This window comes from Anoplophora glabripennis, unplaced genomic scaffold (assembly GCF_000390285.2).
Source record: "Anoplophora glabripennis isolate ALB-LARVAE unplaced genomic scaffold, Agla_2.0 scaffold145, whole genome shotgun sequence".
In the NCBI taxonomy this organism is placed as follows: Eukaryota; Metazoa; Arthropoda; class Insecta; order Coleoptera; family Cerambycidae; genus Anoplophora; species Anoplophora glabripennis.
Window position 1 is genome coordinate 307,645 of NW_019416303.1, and position 27,684 is coordinate 335,328.

The 27,684-nt window shown below is 34.0% G+C and overlaps 3 protein-coding genes across 4 annotated transcripts in view; 1 reads left to right on the forward strand and 2 right to left on the reverse strand.

Moving 5' to 3' along the window:
• LOC108904288 (transmembrane protein 47) overlaps nt 1-27,684 on the forward strand; it is a 422,552-nt gene that overhangs the window by 141,950 nt on the left and 252,918 nt on the right. The window lies entirely within an intron of this gene.
• Nucleotides 15,183-27,684, reverse strand: part of LOC108904287 — a 24,698-nt gene continuing 12,196 nt past the window's right edge. The window contains exons 1-2 of one of the 2 annotated variants that reach the window (XM_018706775.2): nt 18,450-18,984; nt 15,183-16,051 (exon numbers count right to left, since the gene is read on the reverse strand). In XM_018706775.2, the coding sequence (XP_018562291.1) occupies nt 15,267-16,051; nt 18,450-18,879 (1,215 nt within the window). In that variant the 5' untranslated portion in view covers nt 18,880-18,984 and the 3' untranslated portion in view covers nt 15,183-15,266. Of the gene's footprint in view, nt 16,052-18,449; nt 18,985-27,684 lie in introns of those variants that run through there. The other variant, XM_018706776.2, reaches the window with a different exon arrangement.
• LOC108904285 lies at nt 21,147-24,737 on the reverse strand. Its single transcript, XM_018706771.2, has 2 exons — nt 24,099-24,737; nt 21,147-21,981 (listed from the first exon to the last, which is right to left on the reverse strand). The coding sequence occupies exons 1-2, from the start codon at nt 24,724-24,726 to the stop codon at nt 21,206-21,208; spliced, it is 1,404 nt and encodes a 467-aa protein (XP_018562287.1). The 5' UTR covers nt 24,727-24,737; the 3' UTR covers nt 21,147-21,205.

Sequence of the window (27,684 nt, forward strand, 5' to 3'; positions counted from 1 at the left end):
TAAATCTCCTAAGTACGCTAAATTTTGAAAATGTTTTATAAATCGGCGTTTTAGAACTAACAGCGTGTACAGAGTTTCTACAAGTTTTTGATGTTTTAACGATACTTTGAGCAATATATCCGCACACATTATAAAGAGAATTTAATTCACTAAAACTAAGATTAAATTTTGGTTCTTCTATGTTAGCAGGAACCTTAACTTCCTCATAAGTAGGTGTTATATTTTGTGTTATGGTGTCCAAAAAACCTGAAAGAAATTCACGGTCATCGTCCTTATAGAAGCTTCTGCAAACATTATAACTATCCCTTAACACAGAATTCCCAATATAATATCACTAATAATTACCAAAATTAAAATAAAACAATACAAATATTGAATAACACCAAGAACGCTTCTGACACATGACACATCACAGATGAATTTGACACTGGATGTAACATTGCAGTAAAATCACGTGGACCAATTAAAAATGATACACTCTATTGTCGCCACTGTCTTGTATAGAGTCACTGTGGCTAATTCTAATATCGTCCTTACAAAGAAGCTTAATGAAATGCGTAAATGTGATTTAATTGACTTATTAGCGAATCAATGATTACCTGAACAATGAGGGAGTGAACATGGAGTGATCAATAGCTTTGCAGAAAATCTGAGTTAATGCGAATTCGGTTAACGTGAACTGTTCTGTTTTATTGACGTCTCTCATCTACTAGAAAAACTACGATTAATGACGAAACTAGCGCACCATATGCTTGTAAACATAGTAGTAACAAGGGTCTTCTATCCCATCACCTGAGTCATAACGTCCTAGATGTAGGAGGCTGTGCCTGAGCCTAGCACATTGGCGTCTACTTTAAATTTGCAGTGCGACCAAAAGGGACTTCACACTTCACATATGAACAGTTGTCTATGAAATTCAAACTCTGCAAGAGTGACATGATTTTTACTTTTACATGAGTGACAGCGCCTCTAACAACAGTGTTATAAAGGCAGTGTCAGAGTTATAATACTTTTACATGTTTTCACTTTAGAAATACTTCTTAACCAAATAGTTTAAAATTTTCAGAAGAAACATGCTCTCAATTGGACACTAAGCATCCAAAGATGTACTCACATAATTGGATCAGGGCGGAACCAATCAGAAATACCTGAAATTCACATATTTCGAAATGTGAGGGAAATATCAGGGAATTTCTCAAATTGTCAAGATTTTTTTAAAAATTCTAATCACAGTATCTATCTATCTATTTTCGATTTTTTCGTTCGAAATATTTTTAGGTTTTTTGGGGTATCCTTAACAAAAAAGTTCCTATGCAACTTTTCTCTAAAATCTACCGTTTTCGAGATATTAACGATTTTTTGTTCGAAAAAACGCAATTTTAACCATTTTGGTTGTTTTTTTTATCGTTAATAAGGCGCGCGCGCTGCGTTTCTCGGCCGCTCTTGGGCCGCCTCCGTATACTGCGTCTCTCTCGCACTCACTCGAAGTCGTGCAAAACAAAAGCATGCAACTGTAAAAAAAAATAATGTAAACTGTGTACCACTTTTCAGTTGTGATGTAGACTTTTGTGCAAATAAACTAATAGAATTTTTAAGTGAAGATTGCAACTAATATTTATACAGATGTCAAGTAACAATTTTGTATTCAATTAATAAAATATAAATTAATGTACTGTAAATAATAATAAAACATTATATAACTTATAAATAATTGAATTACGTAGTTTTTCATTGATTTTCCAAACATGTACCTAACATTACTATTGTTTAGTTTTTCTTTACCAATAAGTTTTTGTAATTAATATCCTAACTAAATTATAAAATTGTTTTTCATGACAATGATTAAAAAAAATTAAGTTAATTGATGTAATCGAGTATATGCTATATTCCAATAAAATATATGACATTTAATTTAAAGTAGCAATAGTTTGGTTTTGAATAATTCGCTTTCTTATTAACATTATTTATTAAATAGTTTATTAATACTAAGTTTATTATTATCAAAAAACAACAAACCTACCGGTCAATATTGAACGATACAAGCAGATCCTTAGTTGTAGGCGTAGAGTATATACTTCGAGTGAGTGCGAGAGAGACGCAGTAAACGGAGGCAGCCGAGTCTTCAGAATAAAATATGCCGGTGTAACTCTTTGGATTTTTGTTAAGGGATGTTCAAAGATTATTTGAGAATTTTGGCAACACTAAAAATTGCAATTTTTAATATAGTTTATTGACGTTGAAAATGGTTAAAATCGCGTTTTTTTCAAACAAAAAATCGTTAATATCTCGAAAACGGTAGATTTGAGAGAAAAGTTGCATAGGAACGTTTTTTGTCCAGGATACCCCAAAAAACCTAAAAAATTACGCATTTGTTTAAAAAAAATGTTTAAACAATTTTTGATCATTGGTAACGTCAGGCAACATACGGATATGTTTCAAGGGTCAGGAAAAAATCACAGGGGTCATGTCCGTAGAATAGGATGCTTGCAGCATCACGACGGTGTTGTGTTTCGCAAAGAACTGTTGGGTAAGCAAATCGGTATGCACTGGTGCGTTGTCGTGGTGGAAAATCCACGAGTCGTCTCTCGTGTTCTTATCCATTTCTCCTAACTGCCTCACGAAAAACTGGTAGGTAGTACTCCTTGTTAACTGTACGACTGGGCAGTAAAAATTCGTGATGAACCATTCCATTGTAGTCGAAGAAAATGGTTAGAAGGACCTTCACATTTTACCAGATTTCGCCTCATCTTTGATGTCTTCTTGGTCTTTCTGAAAACATTTGTGCCATTGATAATCTCGTGGCTCATACATAATATCGTCGCCAAAGGACTTTTATAACATACTTAATTCCGTTTTAAACACAAATTATCAGAGAAACTCTGATCCGACATTTGCCACACAAAAAATCAAAAACACTGAGGTAAGTTTTACTCATTCGCTCGCTAAACACAAACTGAGTATGGCAGCTGCCTAAAATTGAAAGGTACGTCACTGACGGCGCTACCAATACACAAAAAAAAAATCAACTCGATAGACAAGATACAACATGCGCAATTTCAAAATCCCGTTACTGTTTGATCAAACCTTGTACTTATAGAAAATCTTAGGGGTGTAATGAACGGAATTTGACGCAGAATTTCTAGAAGTCCACACGCGAACACATCTAAATATTACAACTCCTTATTGGAATGAAACAAGTTTCAATCAATTAATCAATGTCAGTTTTACAAGACAGCAGAGCCGCTTTAAAAAAAATTCTAAATCTAAATATTTCGGTCATAACATTGCCTACATTTGGAACTATACTGAGGCGTTATTAGATACATTTATAAAAAAAAGAATATTGTAGACCAATAAATTTAATAGTTAAGCAACAGAGTAATGTCTCAAATTTGGATTTTTTTTACATGTTGAAAATATCTGACCGTCAAGAAATGTTTTCCCAAATTTATGTATACAATTGCCTAACCTACAGGGGCAAGAACTTATATTTTATCGTCGTCGCTGTCGATCTTCTCGAGTGGGCGGGGCCTGTCAGAAATTACCCTAGAGAAAATGAGTTGTCGAGTTAAAATATTTAAAATATCTGTAAACGCACAATTGAAGAGCACTTCACGTTAATTAGTTAGTAACAAAGGTTAGTTGAAATGTTCAAATAAATTATTAAAAATTTTGAATATAATATTGTGAAATTAAAATCCATCTAAATTTCTTCCCACCTTATATATTCATGAGCTGCCATCACGAAATACTAAAAAATATATCAGTTAAGTTATAAAATACACACTTTAAAAATTATAAAGCTAGAAAAAATTTTATTTCATTTTTTTTTCAAGATCAAGTATTTTAATGAAATTTGATGCAGTAGGGAACATGGAGTAGCCAAAAATTACCAGAGGTTTATTTTTACCTTAAACATAGTGGTCGCTAAGAATACCAGAAAAGTTGTTCGATAGGAAAATGGATTTAAAGAGTCACCGCAAAATCCGCCCGTTTTTGCGTAGTGTGTAGCAAGAACGAGGAAGGTCGTCCAGAGGTCTCCGTGGGCTTAAATTGATCGTCATGAAAAATCTAGGTGAGCATAATTTGATTTTTCCAATATTTGCCCGACTTACCCCTACTTAAGGGGTGGAAACCACCCCTAAAACAAGAAAAATGAGAAAATAGTCGATAAATTCTTGGTAAAATTGGGGGAATTTCACATGGCAAGGGTAAAATCAGGAATGTCCTTCTAAAAATGCTCATGATAAACCCACCCCCCGCGTGGGGGTAAAACAAAAGATCGAATTATGGGGCCCGTCTTTCGTATCATTTGTCGGGTAGTGGGGGAAACAAAGTACTTCATGAAGTGGATATCATTCCCCGTCTGCTATCGGCAATAGGGGTGGTTTTACCCCCACGCGGGGGGTGTTTTTCACCTTGAGCATTTTTAGGAGGGCATTCTTGATGTTACCCTTGCCATGTGGAATTCCGCCAATTTTTACCCAGATTTTGGTGACCATTTTTTCTGTTTTCTTGTTTTAGGGGTGGTTTCCACCCCTTCAGTAGGGGTAACTGATCAGAATCCGACAGAAGAACGAATTATGGGGGCATGTATTTCATATCATTTGGATTTATAAGGAAGAGTGGCACAAAAAAGGCAATTCATGAAGGGAACATCATTTGCCGCCGGTTTTCGGCAATAGGGGTGGTTTTACCCCCACGCGGGGGATGTTTTTCACCTTGAGCATATTTGGAAGAACATCCCTGATCTCTTCCTTGCCATTCAAATTCCCGCCAATTTTTACCAAGAATTGATCGACCATTTTCTCACGTTTCTTGTTTTAGGGGTGGTTTCCACCCCTTAAGTAGGGGTAAGTCGGACAAATATTGGAAAAATCGAATTATGCTCACCTAGATTTTTCATGACGATCAATTTAAGCCCACGGAGACCTCTGGACGACCTTCCCCGTTCTTGCTACACACTACGCAAAAACGGGCGAAAAAATGTTTTTTTTGCGGTTTTCTATTGCATTTGTAAAAACTGATGGTGACACAAAACTGCATTAGGATATAATTCAAAATTATAATTATTTTGTAATATATACCTACGGAATGTTACTAAAGTACGATGCCAAATTGAAACAAGAAATCCCGAAAACACAAAGATACAGGGTGATAAATGCGGGCTATCAGAAACACATTTTTTAGACAAGTCCTACGATATCCATATAAGACACAACACAAGTCTTTAAACAATTGTATGCAACAATCTCACGAAAATATTTTTCTGCACAAAACTTCAACATACAGGTGCCTTACTGATAATTTTTTGACTAGTATTAATTTAAGTAATTGCATTTCTGGGCGATTGCCCGTGCTCAGGATTTGCACGCAGTAGACTGACGCTCGTGGGAAAAACCTTTCTGGAACCCAAGGAGCTGAGAGAAGTCTTGGCAAGGAAGCTTTTGGTCTTTGTAAAAAGAACAAAACTGCTTGCTGAATAGGACCGAACACAATAGGTCTGATAGGGCCGCAGTGCTATGGGACTTGGATAGAACCAACCACAGGTAGTAGTAGAAGAAGAAGAAGTATGTAATTGTATTTTATTTTATCTTTTTACTATGAAACAATATGTAAAGGTGGGGTGTGTGCATGTATTATGTTCGCTCTGAATTGAATCCGGTGAATACCACTTGTACAGTTAAATGAAATGACAAGTTTCGTGCCCTTGAAATAACAGATATTAAAACCCCTATAATTTGTACACATGGATCCACTTCAGGTGATGCCGAAATATTTATTAGGTAATTAGTTTGAAGGAATGTTACTATTTTAGGTGGCCATAAAAAGAATGTCATTGTTGGAGATTTTAATTATCATTTTGATAAGAACATTTGAGTTATTCATGAAATTCTTTACGTTCTTGACTGTTTTGATTTTATAGTTACAATTACTGACTATACCACGCTAAAATCTGAAATCGTATATATAATAGTTGTACTAAACTGGATGTCCCTTTCGTGAGATGAGACATACATTATACATTACTGGAAAGGAGGGAACAAAAATTTTTTTTAGTGATTTTTGACATCTCTGTGAAAAATGGTATCAAGATAAATAAAAGCAGTTTGAAACTTCTAGTTTCTAGTTTCAAAATCTTTTGGCAAGAAAATTGTTGAGCTTCGGTTATTGCGCAATCATAGAAAAAAAAATATTTTTAAGTTCCCATGGGCTCAGGACTTTTGTTTCTCTTAGGCTGATACATAGGTCGGTTAGCTTGATTATTCAGCATTATTTTGATTTTTTTGCTACTTCCTTTTGTTTTTGATCATCAATATCTCGGTAACTAATGACCTCACAATAAAAAGGGCGGTTTTAAAAACTTCAATAAACGCTTTACAATGCTTTCATGGTTTTCGAAGAATAAAATTTATTTCCATCCTCAACATTAATTTTAAAAGAGTGCAGGAAAAAGATGAGTTGTTACTGATTTTTAGAAAATTTACAGTTAATTTACAAATATTGATGAAAAGACTAATGTTGATAGAAATTTTTGCAGCTCAATGTACCCACAATAAACCTGTAAATTGACAATTTGATCCATTGAACCGTTTTTCTATAAACATGTCTTTTCATGAATATTTGTAAATTTTCTATTTCTAAAAAGCCGTAAAATATGTTTTTTGCACCTTCTTCAAATTAATGTTAAGGATGAAAAATATATATTTTCTTCAGAAACGATGAAAGGTTTATGAAGAGAATTTATTCAAGTTTTTAGTCGGCCTTGGATTTACTAATATGGTTAAAGACAAGTGTCATTTTTCATTCAACCATCGATATCTTGGTACCCAATAGTAGTAAGGAGACCATTCTAAAAAAACAAATTGAAGCTGAATAAACAAGCTGTCTGACCTCTATATTGGTTGAGTTACACATGTAATGAATCCATAAGAAGCCATTTTTCTCAAAAAACATAATTTCATTTAAAAATAGTAAGAGACCTTTTTGCTGTAGAATAAACCGCAATGTCAAATAATATATTCATTATGAGAAATTTCCAGTGACACATAAATTATATTAAAAATAGGGGTTATCAGAGCTCCTTACGGACGCCTATGATTGATATTTTCACAATAATTTATAAAATCGATTGAGCTTTCCATTCGTACACTTCATTCTAAATATAAAACAAATCGCTTTCATAGTTTAAAAAAATAAATAAAAACCAAAAAAAAATTTTTTTAAAGATCTTATCTTTAAAAGGAAGCCTTTGGAAGAAAAAGTGTATACTTCAAANAATAATAATAATTAATAACATAAATAGAGACATTTAAAACGCAGTAACTGAATTTAATAAATATTTTATCTTCAATGGCTAAAATAATAACTAAATCACTGATGACGTTCTGCGAGAATGAATAAATAATGTTTTTGCCAATCTTTGAGTGCGATGTTTATGATGCGATAAGAGAGCAAAATAATTCAAATTGTTTTGATTTACATGATATTTCTAGTTTTTTCGTTAAAGAATTTGCTGATGTACAGGGTGATTCACTATATTTTGACCTCCTTTTCGAAAATGATAGTAGAAAAACAATGAAGTCCAAACAAAATGTTAATTTAAATGTAATACCCTGCATATTTTGAAATATTTGGATATAACCTTCCCTGTCGAGCATAGTAATATAGGGTTTGTTGGGTCCACCTCTAACAATAAGCGAGATAATATTAAAAAAACAAAAAAAAAAAGGTTTTTTTATTAAGAAAATAAGATATATTTTAATTGTTAGACCTCTTTCAGGCATTTCTGCCTTTTTTTTCAATTACTTAAGGATTTATATTTAGTTGCAATATATTTCGACATAACGGACATTGATATTGTCTAAAATGGGTATAGGTATTTTAACTAAATCTCACTAATTAGGCCATGAGAGGCCTAATTACTCATGGACAATGTTATATGGTAGGCCATTTAATTAAAATGGGTTACACAAATTGAAATATTATAGGATTTAAAATAGAGTAAGTTATTCTCCATATTCTATTTTAATTCCTAATAATATTTCAATTTACTACTTCTGTAATTAAATAGTAATATAACTGTCAATCAATAACAAAGTTATCATGACATTACTACCTGTCTTCACGTAATTGGAAAGTAGGTAGAAACGCCTAATTACAAGATGTCTTATTTTCTTGATCTTCTTTTCGCTTTTTAATATTATCTCGCTTATTGTTAGAGACGGACCCAACAAACCCTACATCACTATGCTCGACAGAGAACGTTCTATCCAAATATGCAAAAATATATCGGGTGAGATGGTCCCTATTTTAAAAAAGGGTGATGTAAAATCTCCTAACAAATACCGTCGTCTGTCGTGCCATTTCTAGCACTTACAGTCTGCGAACTTAACAAGGAATTTGATTGTATTTCTCAGTACCTATTAGTATTTTAAATATCCCATAGGAGGTGTATCTTTAAATTGTTTTAAATGTTTTCTCACCTTCAAGATGCCATATGTCACTCGAAGAAGCGAGATGTCTGATATAATTTTAGTGGAGAATGGGGTGCTTCAAGGTTTTTTTGGGGACCTCTGCTTTTCATAATCTATGCGAATGGTTTTGTGACTTCTTTTGTCTACCGAAAAATTTATCCTTTACGCTGTTGATACGCTTTTCTTTGCAATGAACAGTAAAAGAAATCAAAAGAAAACAAAATCAATGAGTGGTTTGTAAATGACAATCGTAAATAAAACTTAACGTATAATTTTTTTCTGCGATTATAATCTTGAATATTCTGCAGTTGATTTGTTGAGATTGACCATGACCATTCATAATCTCTTGTGAAGTCATCTTATGTTGTTACTTCCATGAAAAAATTTATATAAGGTGTCCAGAAACTATACTGACAAGCGACAATTTGAAATTATGTGGATGTTTTTGCCGATTTGAGCATAATTGCCTTATATAAAAACACTTCCTAATGTAGTTAGAGGCTTTTGAATATGGCGTCTTACATTCATTTTTTTCCGAATATCATCAAAACGCCTTTAATAAAAAAAAATATATTAATTTTCTTATATTCAACGTGGACTTCCAAAATCATTTTTTTATTTTTATTTTGAAAGCTCTGCGTTATAGACGAAAAAAGAGCACATTCATGTTAGAAAAAATCCAAAATTAGTCAAATATATCGTCAAAATATCAAAAAGTGAAAATAAAAAATGTTTATTCAAAATGTCCCTTATGAAACGCTTATGAGTATAATTGAAAATTTATATTTACACGAGCAGATTAAACATTGAGAATTCAGGGGTATATAAAATTCGATTTGTTTTATTAAAGGCGTTTGGGAGATATATGGAAAAATTGAATGCAACAGATTTAAGTTTACTTAAATTTAAAACAAATACTGAGTATTTACTTACCATCCTGATTACTAATTTGTCACATTGCCTCTTTTGTTTGTGAATCTCTGGTAGTAAAAAAACCAAAACGTAAAACAAATTTTGAAATACAGGGTGTTAAAATTTGAGAAATATATTGCGTTTTTCTAAATATTTCTGAAGATATCTGACGTAGAATTATAAAACTTGGGTTAACGGTTTGTCTAATTAAAAATAACAATCCCTTGAATTCGGATATAAAGACGTCATTCAGTAGCGGAGATTCGGGATCACTATTACTAAAGATTCCGGAATTTTGATGCCACTGGACATCTTGTATATTCTACTAATCGTTAATATTAGTATAGTACGAAAAAAGTGTCCAATTCCTTCTGAAGATGAGAACAATATGTGTCTCGAAACGTTAACACACACAACTTTCTTTTATTTTTTGTCTGAAGAATATTGCCGATGCTTGTAGTAAAATAAATTCCGATTTGGTATTACTACAGGAGCATTCATTAAAAAATAATTTTAAAATAAATGCAGCTAAATGTAATGCCATGTGCTTTGGTTCTCGTGCAATAATAGCATTTATTGATGCAAATTTTCAGGTAAATATAAATCAACAACCCCTCAGATCTATTAATAAAGTGATGGCGGTGGCTTGCAGTCCACTAAGCCCGGTTGGAGTTTGAACTCAAAAGTTTCGGGTTCTAACAGTTTTGAAGTATGATTTTGTAGAAAAAACTATTTTGAAAATTCGGGAACAGCAAAAAACGTGATTTAGAAATTGAATTAAAAGCAAAAAAAAATGATTGACCTCAGTGTTTTGTCTCAAATACAGTATTTTGTCGTAACAAATTAGTTGGTTTTTTTATCCTTTCTTTAGCTCTTTCTGTAATATCTTCTGATTTTAACTCATATGGCATCTTGGAAGGTCCTGACCGGTCTTTTTTAGTAAAAACCTTGAAAAACACGATGTGCATTACTTAAGTATGCGCCACCAACTTCAATTCCGTCGCGCTGGAGTTCCTTCAGTTGTTTAATGAAGTTTTCCTGGTAAAATTGCACTAGTTTATCAAAGTGCTCTTTCAGAACGTCCATTTCACACTAGTCCACAACAAGGACAACAAATCTATGGCTAGCGAGAGATATCTGAGGTTCAAAACCATTTTATTGGCTACTGGTCTACCTTCTTCAAACTTCACCATGGTGTTGGTGGTTCGTTTTGGTGAGTTTCCAGAGGTCTACATTTCTCGTCAGTCCCCAAAATGTCGAAAACTATTTCGAAGTTTTTGTTTTCAACGTCAGGTGGCAGTGGCTTGGAGTCCACTAAGTCCGGTTGAATTTTGGACTGAAAAGTGTCGGGTTCTAAAATTTTTAAAGCTGTGGGAACTGCGTGAAGACTGCCAGATCTTTCAGAACAACTTTGACGATCAGCATGTTGAAGCTTTCGAAACGGTCCACGTCTTTATAACCTAAATTAATAATAGTAAGATTTCATTACTGCGTCAGTAAACTAATCTTTGTTAGAAATTATAGAAACAAAATGTTAGTAATGCTTGACTAAGTACGTCATGGATCTAATTGTTTACTATTAAAGAAAAAATAAAAATAGCAAGTAAATTTGCTTAAAATTTGCATTATCATGAAGCAAATAAGATAAAAAGCTATTGTTCCTGTAGAGAGATATCAATCATTAGAGATAAAAGTGCTATTTTTCGTTCAACATTGATATCTCGGCAACCAATAGTTGTACAGACCTTTCAAAAAGCAAATTGAAGCTGGATAAACAAGCTTGATTGAGTTTGAAAAAATTCTCCCCAGTTTTTGTAGCCATAGTCTTCCTGTACTGGTACCAGAATCCTCTTCCACTGCGTTTATAATTTCTGGTTTTAAGTTTCTCACTCTCTGAGTTTGTTCCCGTCTAACATTAACGTATTAGCGTTCAAAGTTCATATGATCTCTTAAATGTTAAACCAATCTTGACAAACATTTTCTTATTAGATACTTATAGGTTGGGATAATCCATCTGATATTGTCTTCTTGCAACAGCATCGTTTTCTCCTGACAAAAAGTCGGCTTTGACTATATCAACTATTTCTTGGTTCGTATAAATGCTTTTTCATGGCATGACGCAAAAACTTAACACAAAGATATACTGTACCTTCACTAAACACTGAAATAATTAACTTTGTAAGGTACACTTACACCACACAAAGACACTTTACAAACTAAAATAAAAAACTAACATAATGATGCGGTGGTGACGTATTCGACTTTTTCTGTTTCACCGAATTAACGTGGCTGTTTTTTTTACGAATTTGTCATTTCATAACAGGTGCACAACTGGCAGTAGTAGCTTTTCAAAAGCGGCAATGCGGAATATTGATAGAACAGCGGCGGGTAACCTCCGTTCTTATTCGTAAACGTTCGGAAGAGGATCGGATTCTGCTTAAATTTAACTGTTCACGATTTAATTTTGTAACTGTTTTATTTACATTGGATTAATTTATTATTTTTAGCACCGATTGGCTGCCGAAGCGACTGTGTAAGAAAAAAGAGTAAAAACATCATATTTTGTTTAAAATCTTTTTAATATTACCTGTTTTAATTATCCTAAATGCGTTCCTACCTACTTTATGTAGTGGCAGTACTATAGTTAGCTAATCTGGGTCAATGTCAGAGGTCATTGATACTGAGATTCACAAATTAAATACATACACTGCTTAAAAATATATTAACGCATAATTTGTTTGTAAAAACTTGAAACGATTTTAAAAAAAATATTTTGGTATACTAATCTGAATTAGTATTTTTATTTATTTTTTATTACGTACGTGTTTTAATACGGTAAAAGTAATTGTCATAAAACAAAAATTTATATTAAATATTTAATAAATCATGTAGACAAATTTGTTTTTTTAGAATCAATGGAATATTTTTTTAATGTTCAGAGCTTCGTCCACATTGATATCAAAAAAACGTGATGACTTTAAAATAACACGACACTGATCCATACAATAGCTGTATGTTTTACTAAATTATTTTCCATTCTCTCTCTCTCTCTCTAACAATTATTTTAAAAAAGTAACAACTGGCTACGCTGATAGTGCACTGATACAACTTACCAAGCTAATGCCGGGTGGCCTCATTTTTTAACGTTAATAAGGACATCCATAAATCTAAACTTCTTCTGAAGAACAGTGTAATTTATCTCTCGAAACGTTATGAAATCTAAATCAATTCACCGAAAGTCAACGTCTACGGACATATAGCTCTCGAAATGTTGGCCGATGCTGAATTTATTTGAAGAGGTAAGTTTGTATAAATTATAAAGTAATACATTTAATGTGGCCACAGATATATTGAAAAGAATTAAGTATACTTAGATTAAAATGCTCCCAAAAATTCAGCCGTTTGTGTGGCAACTACAATAGAAAATGGAAATATACACGCGCCTAAAATATGGAATAAATTCAGTAAAAACGAAACAAATTTTTTTTTGGGAAAAATCCTCGATCAGGTCGATTTTTAATTTAAGAAATACATATTTTAGCATAAAAGGGATTTTCAACCGTCATTTGTTTTCGAGTAATGACGTCATCGACATTTTTTTTAAATAGCAGCCCCCTATTACAATATTAAAATGTTGCCATTTTACATAGGAAAGTTTTCGAGTAAATGACGATTGAATGTTAGAAAACCCAAATCAATTAAAATAAAGCAAAAACGTTATCAAATTTAGTTTTTCGAAATGCTTGAAGTTTTTTTATGGATCTCGTAGGTGTAAATCTTTAAAAAGTGTCACTGTCATACCGACTTTCTAAGTATTGTAAGCGATATAAAAAGTATTGTTTAATTTAAAGTATTTTGGCACATTTAACTGTCACACAAAGAATTTAAATTTTAAATTCTTATCGGATGCGGGGATAAGACTAGAACGCAGCAGGAAGTTTGCGATTTATTTAATGAGAAACATCCAGATCGCCGTATTAGCCAATCAACAGTCAGTAAGATAGAATCTAAATTTAGAGAAACTGGCAATATTGCAGATATTCCAAAACCTGGATGTCCAAGCGTTAGTGAAGATAACATTTTGATAAGTATGGTAGATAATCCTCATAATACTTTACGAATGGTTGCATTGAACAATGAAATTAGTCAGACCACAGTGCTACGTATCCTGAGGCAGGAAAAATAGCATCCCTACAAAATTCAACTTGTGCAGGAACTCAATGAAGACGATCCCGACCGCCGGCGCCGCTTACACTTTTGTGAAATTATGATGGATTTATGTAAATTTACGTAAATTTAAGTAAATAGTGATTTACACCGGCAAATACTTTTTTCAGACGAGGCCACGTTTTGTCTCAATAGTACAGTGAACCGTCAAACTTGCAGGTATTGGAGTCGGGAAAATCCTTATTGGATGGTAGAGACACATACCCAACACCCACAGAAATTAATTGTGTGGGCTGGAATAATTGACAACAGAATAGTAGGGCCTTTCTTCTTTGAAGGAACCCTTACAGGAGAAAAATATTTAGAGTTTTCACAAAATGACCTTGTTCCAGCGCTTGCAGTAATCTTTCCTAACGATAATGACCCTGATATTCCTGACGACACCATATGGTTTCAGCAAGACGGTGCACCTCCGCACTATGCGCGCCCTGTTCGAGATTTGCTGGACAATTGTTTTCCTGGGAGGTGGATCGGCAAACGAGGACCGATGGAATGACCCGCGAAATCCCCAGATCTTACACCCCTGGACTGGACTGGATTTCTTATGGGACTACTTAAAGTCCAAAGTGTACGTTAATAGACCACATAATTTAGAAGGGCTCCAAAATTGTATTATAGATGAAATACACAGAGTTACTTCATAATGTGCAAGAAGAATTTCTACACAGACTTGCGCATTGTCAAGAAGTCGGTGGGTGACAATTCGAACACTTAATTTAGGTAGAAAACTTAATGAATTGTATTTGCTTGACATAGGAATTGTTATTTTTTTAATGAATCAAATTTACGTTTTCTAACATTCAATCGTCATTTACTCGAAAACTTTCCTATGTAAGATGGCAACATTTTAATACTGTCGGATCGACAATTAAACGATCTTTCAGAATAAAGAAAAAAAAATAGGGGGTTGCTATTTCAAATAAATGTCGATGACGTCATTACTCGAAAACAAATGACGATTGAAAATCGCCTTTTATGCTAAAATATGTATTTTTTAAATTAAAAATCGACTTGTTCGAGGATTTTTCCCAAAAATAAATTGTTTCGTTTTTACTGAATTTATTCCATACTTTAGGCGCGTACTGTATTTTATCTCAGAAAAGGTATATTTTAGCGGTCTGCAAATAGTATATATAATTTTACAGTGCGAATAAATAGAGTTTTCTAGATCCTTGCCAATAAAAAATTTGGTACACAAAATACTGTTTTAGGTAATCTTACAATTACTGACTATGTTTTAAGTATGAAATAAGCCTGTGTTCATCACTGGGTATACCAAAACTTTTCCTACATCAAATTTCATTGAACTTGACCTTAAAAAATGGAGTTGCTTTAAAAAATTAATAAAAAACCGCTTTTGAATGCTCATGACATTTTAAAGAAAGAAAAAAGTAACTCGATATAAATCGGTTTATTTGCACCCAAAAATTCGTTTCCGTGTATTTTATATAAAAGTTGAAAACTTATTTAGAAATTTAGAGTTAAAAACAAAACAAATGGATTTACTTCAATTTTGATGCCTGAAATAGAATGTTTGTGTTCCATCACAATATTCTCTACGAATGGTTTTTGAAGGAATTGTTTTGTATTAATTTGATAGGGGTTTAATAATTTTTGATATTCGTGTAACATTTATTAATACATTTTATATTACAACCATCCTTTCCTTTTGCAAGCTTTGACGAAATGGATTATCCTTTCCTTGCCTATCTCAGTAACGTCTTCTACTTCTAACTCATGTGGCATCCTGGGAAGACCTGACTCGTTCTTTTTAGCACAAATGACGAAAACTGTGAAAATCACGACGCGTATCACTAAGGTATCCGCCATCAACTTCATTTCCTCCAGCAATCGTTCTAGAGTAAAAGGAGAGACATCGCACTCCAGGTCCTTGAGTTGTTTGATGAATATTTCGTGATAGAATCGCACAAGGTTGTCGTAGTGTTCGTCCAAAACGTCCAATTTCACACTAGACCACAACAAGAAGAACAAATCTAAGGCCGGCGAGAGGTATCTGGGGTTCTGAAAGTCTACCATTTTATTGGCTACTGGTCTACCTTCTTCGAATTTCACCATGGTGTTGTTGATCCAAAAGTCTCCATGGCCCATTGTGGCCCACGGTTCGTTTGGGTATGGCTCTGGCCTCCATTTGCTTTTCTCTCGGAGTAGAGGAACCAGAGGTCTACACTCCTCGTCAGCCTCCAAAATGTCGGAAACTATTTCGAAGGATGGGTTGAATTTTTTGACGTCTGGATTTTCTGCATCAGGTGGCGGTGGTTCGAAGTCCACCAAGTACGGTCGAACTTTGGATTGAAAAGTTTCAGGTTCTAAAAGTTTCAGGGCTATGGGAACCGCGTGGAAGACTGCCAGGTCTTTCAGGACGACTTTTACTGTCGGCAGGTCGAAGCTTTCGAAACGGTCCACGTTTTTGTAACCTAAAAAAAAATAATAGTGAGATTTCACTAGTGCGTCATTAATTTAATTATAATTTAATCAAAGAAAGTATAGAAACAAAAAATTAATAGTAATGCTTGATTAGGATCTCATGAATCTAATCCTTTACTGTTATTGAGAAAATAACAAGTGAGTACAAATAAGATAATTAAAAAGTTATTGTTCTGTTCAGAGTACATGAGATTCATTCTATTCATGAGAAAATACGAACATTTTTACTTTGGTTACTAGTTTTAAAAATTATTAAACTTTTTTAATGAATTTAAAAAGACTAAAGAATGCACTTATAGGGTGTAACTTAAATATTTACGTAAACATATTTTAGGAGGTGCTTACTTGTATCATTATGAAAAGAAAAGTTTGTATGAACCGGCGTCTTAAAAGGCTTAGTTTTCGACATACAGAGTGTTAAATTTTTGAGAAATATAACACATCTGAAGATGTTTGACGTAGACTAATGGGGTATGGGATAATGGTTTACCTAACAATAAGTAAAAATAAAAGTTTTTATGTGAAATGAATAGTTTCAGAGTTTTGTTGATTTGTTCATTTCTACGGTAAGCTTATTTTATATTTAAGTGCATTTTGTTATTTGAAATTTGATTAGTAATCAAATGCATCCATTGACTCAATGGTCACAATTTGGGGTTATTAGTGTCAGTGTCTCTCAGTATCTTCACGATGAGTTTACATAATTGTATATATAGTAGGATCGTATTCAATGCAAAGTAGAGCAAAAAATTGTCGGCCTTTTATCAAAGGAAAATCGTATCATCATTTTTAGGAGGCGTAAGATGAACCATTTCAAATTTAAAATGAAATTGAATGTAAAATCTGAAATACCGCTGCATACGCACTGTGTTCTGGTACTAGCTGTAGTTGGCCAGGTGCATCAAGTGTACGAAGTGGTCGGTTATACGTCAAATACTAACCTGGCGAGCTTGATCGTAGAGCAGGGAACAATAAACAGTGGCGCATGCAGAGGTGAAATGTAGTACATATGTGGAATTTAAATAACGAATTGGATTTATAATAAATTACATTTAAAACAAATAGTTTATGAGAATAAAGGGATTTTTGTAGTAACAGGGTTCCAGGCGTGAACTGATCCCTTCATCGCACCCCATTACGATTCTTTTTTTTTATAAGGAGAACGAAGTTTCAAAGCAAAAACATTGTATAACAGATATACTATAAATATTTACAGAATGAAAACAAAATATAAATCCTACGATATGATTCTATCAAATGAAAACACTAACAACAATTCTCTATCAATCTCAACAAAATAAGTTATTTTTCTATCAAACAAGAAATATTAACAAATTATAAACAAAATATAAATTCTATGATTTATATACTGTACGCCGAACTACATTTTTCTCATCTTTATTTAATATTAATTTCTTCCTTCCACCCCCTTTTTTAGGTTTCTTAACGTCTCCTTCATTTTTCTTCTCTCTTAAAATTTTGAAAACAGATGATTTGCTTACTCCAGTATATCCAGAACACATTTCCACCAAACCAGTCTTCGGTTTCATGATCCTTTTCTAAAGCGTTATAGACATTTAATATTATCGTTTTTTCTCTGTAACTTAATACAGATTTCTCTGTACCCACAGCAGTACATCCGGCATGCGAACATCCAGGCACCGCCTCCATTTCTCCATATAATGACAAAAGAGCAATAATAATACAAAAAACTTCACTTCACTAGCACAGAAAATATAATAGCATTCACGATTCACAAACAACAGCCCGAAACACACACACAGCACACAAATAAAACACTAAAAACACTTTTGTTACGGAGCACAAGAAATATGATTTCTCTCACAAATTCTCAAATAATAGCGCGAAACACACATACAGCTCGAACGAAATATAATTGCACTTATAACAGTTATAACCTCACAAATATCGAGAGCGAGAAACACGCAGCACCAATACAACCGAAACGAAACTGACCACGCCGGGCCGGCACGCGCGCCGCCGCAACAAACACACGACACAAGTCATATGAGGGAGGATGAAGGGAGTAATAAATGTATTGTTGCCCTGCCGCCCAATGTGCGAAGGAGATGCCTTTGTTTTTCATTTTGTCCTTCATAAATATATAACTATTAATGCATAATGCATAAAGAAATTAATCAATTTATAAACCCCTTAAAACCGTACTGCAATGGATCCCTTGACAGGCAATGATTTATTACTTTGCATCGAATATGATTCTACTATAGATTATTTATTTACTTATATCACTGGCTCAAGTCGAATAAGTTAAAAAGTATTTGCGTAAATATCATATTTATCTTACTCTACTTACTTACTCTGTATATTTAATATTGCTTAGATTATAGTTAGAGTTTGAGTACCTACCTGCTTCTATTAAATTTTCCAACAACAACACTGCATCTTGGTCGACTGTGTCGCTGCCGTTCAGATTTAACCTGGATGCGTACATTTTGGGGAAAAAGTCCATCACTTGTTGCACACCCTTGTCCTTCTGGAACCGCTGAAGCGTCGGGACGATTGTGTCATAGAAACCAATCTCCACTTTACAGCTCACTTGAATATTGAATAATTTTTGGAGTAATTTATCTTCCGGTATGAGTTTGGCAACCGCGTGTAATTCCTCTCGAGAATTATCCTTTTTATTTTCTAAGGTTATGTCAACCTTCAACAGGATACTTCCATAATTTTCACCGAGTCCGGTTAACCTTGAAAATTTAGTATCAACGATGGATTTGGAATCGCCAATGTAACCGTTCAACAATTGGTCGAGTTTAACTATTTTTTCACCAGTCATTGTTGTAGAGCGAAGTGAAGGAGAATAGTGTCCGATGACAATAGTAGACGGATTAATCTTAGTCTTGCTACGCGAAACTGTACCGCTTCAATACTTTAGATCTTGAACATGTAGGTATTTTCAGTATTTCTATCGGAATGTAATGAGTGTATAATTATCAAAAAACAAACAGTGCTTGCAAGTACTTTTGATAAAATGTATAAATATAATCCAGTAATCGGATCAATCAAAACGTAACTTTAATTACATCACATCAAAATGATAAGTACAATGTATTGTCTTCATGATATAGGTACTATTTATAAGGCATTTAAATGAGAATAAACTAAATACAGCTTTTGCATACAATACAATACAATTGCTAGTGATGTTATTATAATTAATTAATGTCCGTACATTCTATAACTTCAACGTGTAAATGAAAAGCAACATCACTTGGACGTTGAACACTTGCTGCCATAAACTTGATGGGATGTGTAAGCTTTGCGACTGCGTGAATTTCTTAATTTTCGTCGCCGTTGTCTTAGGAGAATAAATAGATAATAGTAATGAAATACACAAAAATAAATAAATAATTTGTTTATTTGTCTGATTTTTACAACATTTGAAATACTTGAAATTTTGTAGCTAGTCTTCGTGTATTGGTACCAGAATCCTCTTCCACACCGTTTAAAATTTTTGGTTCTAAGCTTCTCTGTCTGAATTTGTTCCCTTCTTAGCGTATTGGTGTTCAAAGCTCTCATAATCTATTCAATGTTAAACCGATCTTAACAAACATTTTCTTATTTGGTACGGTATAGGTCGAGATAATCCATCTGATATTGTCTTCTTGCAACAGCATCGTCTTCTCCTGACAAAAAGTAGGTTCTAGCCATATCAACTATTCTTTGATTCGTATAAATGCTTTTTAATAATATCAGGAAAATCTTGGAAACAGAAACACAAAGTACACTGTACCTTCACAAAACCCTGAAATAATTAACATTATAAGGTTATACACTTACACAAAGACACTCCACAAACTATAATAAAAATGTAGCAGTGATTCGACTATTCCCGTTTCGCCGAATTAACGCGTCAGTTTGTTTTTTACCCATTTACCATCTCGTCATTTATCATACTAGGTGTGAAGTCAAATGGTAGTAGCGGCTCTTCAAAAGCGACAATATGGAATATACGGGTAAATAGAGCGACTATAAACATTTGTGTTTTCGTAAAATCTCTACTAATAAAAAATATAGTACAAATAATAGTATTTCAGCTGTTCTTTGTGACAATGTTTTAAGCAAGAAATAAGCGTTTGTTCGTCACAGGGTATCCTAAAATTACATCAAGTTTCATTGAACTATAGTACGATCATATTCGATGCAAAGTAATAAATCATTGCCTGTCAAGGGAACCAATGAAGTACGCCTTTAAGGGTTTTATAAATTGAATAATTTCTTTATACATTATGAAGGGACGAGGGGATCAGTTCAGGTCTGGCACCCTTGTTGCTACAAAAATTCCTTTATTCTCATAAACTATTTTTTTTAAATGTAATTTTATTATAAATCCAATTTGTTTCCTAAATTCCACATATGTACTACATTTTACCTCTGTACGCGCCACTGTTGTTTACTTGTTTTTTGGAAGCGCTCTCTAATTAACGGCAAAGCTCGCCAGGTTAGTATTTGACGTATAACCGACCAGTTCGTACACTCGATGCACCTGGGCGACTACAGCTACTACCAGAACACAGTGCGTGTGCAGCGGTATTTCAGATTTTACATTGATTTTCATTTTAAATTTGAAATGATTTATCTTACGCCTCCTAAAAATGATGACACGATTTTCCTTTGATAAAAGGCCGACAATTTTTTGCTCTACTTTGCATCGTATACGATCCTACTGTATGCAGTTGCATAAAAAAATTAAATAAAAAAAAACTCTTTTGAAGGCTCATAACTTTTTAAAGGGAGGAAGAAAACTACTCTTGAAATATGGCTGATTCGTTTCTAAAAATTTCATATAAGAAACTTTTTAAAGTAAGAAAAGTTAACTTAATATAATTTGGTTTATTTTCAGTCAAGAACATCCGAACATTTTATATAAGAAGCCTTTTTAAAAATTAATTATCAGTAAAAAAGTTATTTAAAAATTGAGTTAATAGCAGAGAAAACGGATTGATCTTAAATTTGATGCCCGAAATCCGAAATAGAATATTCGTATTATCACCACATTAGTCTCAACCAATGATTTTTAAAGAAATACATTATTTTGTATTAAATTGACAAGGGTTTAATAATATTTGATATTCGTTTAACATGTATTAATACATTTTATATTATAACCATCCTTTCCTTTTGCAAACTTTGATGAAATGGATTATCCTTTCCTTGCCTATTTCGCTAACATCTTCTGGTTCTAATTCATGTGGCATCTTATTATGTCCCGACTCCTTCTTTTTAGCAAAAATGATGAAAATTGTGAAAAACAAGATGTGCATCATTTCGGTATCCGCTACCAACCTCAATTCCTCCAGGAATCGTTCTAGAGTGAAAGGAGAGGTATCGCAATGGAGCTCTTCGAGTTGTTTAATGAAGTTCTCGTGGTAAAATCGCACTAGGTTGTCAAAGTGTTCATCCAGAACGTTCAATTTCACGCTAGACCACAACAAGAAGAACAAATCTATGGCCGGCGAGACGTATCTAGGAAACTGAAAGTCTACCATTTTATTGGCTATTGATCTACCTTCTTCGAACTTCACCATGGTGTTGTTGATCCAGAAGTCACCATGGCCCATTGTGGCCCACGGTTCGTTTTGGTGAATGTCCAGCCTCAGTTTGCGTTTCTCTCGGAGTAGAGGAACCAGAGATCTACACTCCTCATCTTCCTCCAAAATGTTGAAAACTATTTCGTAGGAATGGGCGAATTTTTTGCCGTCTGGATCATGTGGCGGTGGGTGGTAGTCCACTAAGTACCGTCGAATTTTGGACTGAAAAGTTTCGGGTTCTAAAAGTTTCAGGGCTAGGGGAACGGCGTGGAATACTGCCAGGTCTTTGAGGACGACTTTGACTGTCGGCAGGTCGAAGCTTTCGAAACGATCCACGTTCTTGTAACCTAAAAAAATAATTGGAAGATTTCACTAGTGCGTCATTAATATAATCTTTAATTAACAGTAAACAACAAAATTACAACAAGCTTGACTATTACGTCATGTATCTAATTAAAGATAAAATTATCATCGCGAAACAAATAAGATAATTAAAGAGCTATTGTTCTGTTCAGAGTAGGTACATGAGCTTTATTCTATTCATGAGAAAATGCAAACAATCTTTCGTTGGATACTAGTTTTAAATATTCAACTTTTTTAATGAATTAAAATAGACCAATGAATGCACATCTTTTAGGTGCTTATATTATTATAAGAAGAAAATTATGATCTAAAAAACTAAGGTTTCGACATACTTTAACAGTTATAGTAAATAATTTATTAATGCATTTTTTATTCTGTTTCAAAGGTATTATTACTTCAGACAAATTCAATCAAATCATTAAATCGTCAAATGAATTCAAACGATAATATAAAATTTACTAATTATATACGAAGAGGGTCTACCTGTTGCATCTATCCTAAGTAAAATTTTGAAACAAATAGATCTCTTTGTAGTGTGCTTTTATGTATTCTTCTTTACCAATGGTAATACTTATATCTGGAGTATTATATGGAGGGCTCAGAAGCCAATCAGTGTAAGTCACTGAATATAATAGAAAATAAGAACATTGGCTATTTGTGAAACTTGTTGGAATAAAATAAAGATTCCCGTAAAGATACTGAAATATATAGGTAACATTTCATACATTTCAATTTTAAGAACAAACCTTCAGTAGATAACTCAATTTCCAGAGAAGTTACTTACACTGATTGGCTTCTATGCCCTCCATATTAAAAGTACATTTAATTTTTAGTTTTTATTTTGAATAATTATTAAGTACTATCTGTTTATTATTGTAGGTGTAATTCGATTCTAATTGGGGCATGTAACCCTTAGAGTAATTTTTACCCGTAATATCAGCAGTTACAAGTATTATCTCTGGAATTAGATACCCTTTTTATATCTAGATATCTGGTATCTAAGAACATTGTTGGACTTTATTTGGTAAGATTTTTTAGAAAAAAAATAATTAGGAACTAATTGAAACACCTTAATTACCCTAATAATATAATATATTTTTGTAGGCATTTATTCTCGTTGTTGATTTAAGAGAAGAATATTTTTTCCTTTTAAAAATAAATATATAGGCTGTTCCATTTAAAATCCTTAAATTCAACATCAGATGTCGAATAATTTAGCAAACAAAACTTCTACTTTTTATATATTTACGGGGTGCTAAAACAAATGTAAAATATCAAAATATGTCAAGACAAAAAACCTTTTAAAATTAAATTATCTGTCCAATGATGCTGCACAAATCGTCAAAATATGGAGTATAAAAAATACAGGGTGAAACACAGACTGACTACCCCTACATTACCCCCATGCCGTCAATTCATTTTATCGATATTATCTTCAAAACATGGCTATTTATTAGTATTGGTCCTGTGCCAAATTTGAAAAAAAATATTCTGTCATTTGGGAGAAATTTGTATTTTTACAATTTTTTTGTTTCAATTTTAAGGGGCTGTAACTTGTTAAGGGTGCATTTTCGTATCTAGGTAAATTTGTTCAAACTCAAACAATCTATTTTGACCTCTAGTTTCTGCCCTATAAGATTGGCTACATATTTTAGAATCACCCTGTATAAAAAGCATCTGTATCATTTTTGCATTGATATAGAGTGTACATTATTTTTATGTTATTAAATAACAACACAAGCAAACAATAAAAAATCAAGATGCACCTGATTTTTAGTGCTAATTTGAACAGAAAATAATAGTATTTTTGTCAAATTTAAGGAATCATATGTTCACGGAAAGGTGTTATTATTTATTAAGACAGAAAAGTGAAATTTTGTGTTCTCGTGTTGCTACCATCATCCTGTTTGGGAGATATAAAGAAAAATATATATTTATTTCGAAAACATCCTGTATCTCGGAAACGAATTGTTTCCGGATATATGTTCTATGATATTTCTTATTGTTCTGGAGTACTCTTTGTTTTTTAACACTTTTCCTATTGTAACACCCTGCATATTTAATATAATAAGTACACAGAGTATAGATATAGTCTACGCACCTGTTTCTATTAAATTTTCTAACAGCAATACCGCATCTTGGTCGACTGTGTCGCTTCCGTTCAAATTTATCCTGGCTCCGTACATCTTGGGGAATAAGTCCATCACTTGCTGTACACCCTTTTCCCTCTGGAACCGCTGAAGCGTCGGCACGATTGTGTCGTAGAAACTAATCTCCATTTTACAAGTCACTTGAATATTGAACTTTTTTTGTAGTGATTCATCTTCCGGTATGAGTTTGGCAACCGTGTGTAGTTCCTCTCGAGAATTATCCTTTTTATTTTCTAAGGTTATGTCAACCTTCAACAGAAGACTTCCGTAGTTTTCACCAGGTCCGATTAATCTTGATATTTTAGTATCAATGATGGATTTGGAATCGCCAATGTAACCGTTTAACAATTGGTCGAGCTTTACTATTTTGTCAGCAGTCATTGTTGCAGAGCGAAAGGAAACAGAACAGTGTCCGATGACAGTAGTAGAGCGATTAATCCCTATCTCACTACGCGAAACTGTAACGTCATTATTTGCGACCTTGAACATGTCGGTATTGCTATAGCGATATAATGAATGTATAATTATCAAAAAACAAACCGTGCTTGCCAGTAGTTTTGATAAAAAATGTATAAACATAATTCAGTGATGGGATCAATCAAAACGTACCTTTAATTACATCACATCAAGATGATAAGTACCTACAATGTATATTGTTTTTATGTTATGATGCAGGTACTACTTATAAGGCATTTTAAATGTAAAGTAATTGAAATTAAATGATAAGTAAATTAAATACAGTTTGTATAATACACCGGGACTCACTGGCGTACAACGGGGGGGGGGGGGTTGGGGGGGGTTCAACCCCCCCCCCTATGAGCTTTAACTTTTAACAATAATTATGTACCTATTAAAACTTCCTATTGCCGTATATATTTTGTTGTTTCCAATATCGTACTTGAATCGGACTAAACGTTGCAACGTCGCTTTTTAGTTTCGTCTGCTTCCCTGTGCTCTAGTTTCGTGCCGCGAAAAACTTACTACAAAGTGTAACCCCCCCTTACAAAAAAGGTGTGTACGCCACTGCCGGGACTTAACCGTATATTAATAAATAATATACGGTTAATATATGAATGAAAAAGAAACAGCGCCTTTCTGAATCATAAAAATTGCACGAATTTCTTCCTTTTCGTCGACATTTTTTGGATTAAGGCAAGTTAGACAATAAATCAGAAATGTTTTTCAAATGATCGAGTAGCGGTTTTCGGCATTGTCTTCAGAAAAATATCAGGAAAAAAGTTTATCTATTACACTTTGGGGCTGGATCGAAACTGCACTGTGGGTGCATAAAGTGCATCTTGAAGTGCATCAATTTTTCCGAATGTTCTAAAAATGGTAAAAATTGACTAAAAGTGGTATAAATTTGTGTGCACGGGTTTTCGGGGTCGGAGATTCCGAATGTGACCCTGAAAAATATTCCCGACGGCCCTGGGCCCCCCCAGGGGGGCAAGGGGGGCTCCTGTGAAACATCGAATAGCTGAGTAATTGCCTTCTAAATTTTCACTCGGGGGTTTTTGGGGTCGGGGATTTCGATTCTGACACTGAAAAGTATACCCGACGCCGCTGAGGCCCCCCCCCCCAGGGGGCATGGGGAGGGCCTTCTGTAAAACATCGAATAGCTGAGTAATTGCCTCCTAAATTTCCACTCGGGGGTTTTCGGGGTCGGGGATTCCGATTCTGATACTGAAAAGTATGCCCGACGCCCGTGGGGTGGGCTTTCTGGAAAACATCGAAAGGCACATCAGATATTTGCATTAAAACTGCTCCACCTGCTTACCAACCATGATCTTGTAGGCTCGTCTTTACATTGTAACACACGTAAATTTACAGAGATTAGACAAGAAGGGTAAGAAAAACTAACAGGAAATTAACGAGTCGAAAATAATCAATCCCCTTTATTCTGAGAACCAATTTTCTTTTTATTTGCAAGGCAATTAGTGAGACAACTACTGTCATATGTTTATCTAACACTTTCACTATCAATCACAATTTTCATCATCAGTACTGTCATCACTGTCTCCATCACTATCATCTATTACATTTTCGACTATTTCAATATTGGAACAGTTGGTTCCAAAACAATTTGTACATGCTATTGTACATGTAATTCCATGCTTCCTACACCCACAAGATCTGCCACAGTCCGTAGCCTCAATGCAGCTGCATTTAACCATGCTCGTTATATTTGGAGGCCCCGGCTCTTCCGTCACGGGAATCGGCCTTAGTTTTCCATTGATAGATCTCCAACCCCACTTCAATGGATCCAAATGCCCCCCATGCCATTCACGTACTTGGTAATACACTCGTTTAAGGTGCTGCTCTAGCCCGTCGACTGTGGGGATTAACTTAGCTGAGTCGACCTTATTATTTTTTCCTGCGCTCGTTATGTACATCTTCAGACGGTACTTTTGACATATGTCAATGTGTGAGCTAGGGCCTATGTTAAAAGCCGTCATAAAGGGCCAGGGAGAGTTGGATCCCTGGTCCCAACAAATCTTCAATTTGCATGTTCTCTCTCTTGAATATTTCCGCTTGCTCATGCAAATCCGGAAATTTCTCAAATATTTTAGTAAACTGGACCTTACCTCTATTAAAGCCGCCGAAATCATGTAACACCCTGTGAAGGCGTGCAATAACAATATATTAAATCTTATACAGGGTGGTTTTTGGGAGAAACTGTCTGATGAATACAAGGCCTCGACTCGCTTCAGTCCAGGAGGCTTTAACATATAAATTTCTAACTGGCTAGGATCGGTATCTATTTTATCGATATATTCTACGGTAGCTGCTGAGAGTGTAGGTCACCACATTACCATGTCGAATTCGAATCTGTAACGAAATCTGGCTCCTACGCACAACAGAAAGAGTTTATAAATCTTCTCTGTACAAGAATTCGTATCCAAAGGAAAAAATCTCGGATAATAAATGCCAAGGATTAAATTGTGCGAATCTAAATCAACTTACAATAGCACCTTCTCTTCATACGACGAGAACAAAATTAAACTTGAAATGTACCGAAACATGTTTTTCCAAAACAAATAATTCAATACCTGATCTGTAATTTAAAAAAAAACACGATAATTCAATTCGAATTGGAATCCAGCCGCCCAATATTATATTTAATTCGATACAAAACCTCAGTATTGTCCACGAAACAATTCCTTCATAAACACTTTTCAGGACTGCACTTAAAAAAAAATTAGCGCAAGAACGAATGAAAAAAAGTCTATTCGATGTTTTACAGAAGCCCCTCCCCCCCTTGCCCCCCTGGGAGGGGGGGCCGTCGGGCATATTTTTCAGGGTTAGATTCGGAATCTCCGACCCCGAAAACCCGTGCACACAAATTTCTACAACTTTTAGTCAATTTTTACCATTTTTAGAAAATTCGGAAGAATTGATGCACTCCAAGATGCAGTTTATGCACCCGCAATGCAGTTTCGATCCAGCCCCAAAGTGTAATATATAGACTTTTTTCCTGATATTTTTCCGAAGACAATGCCGAAAACCGCAACTCGATCGGTTCATCAGAAAAAAATT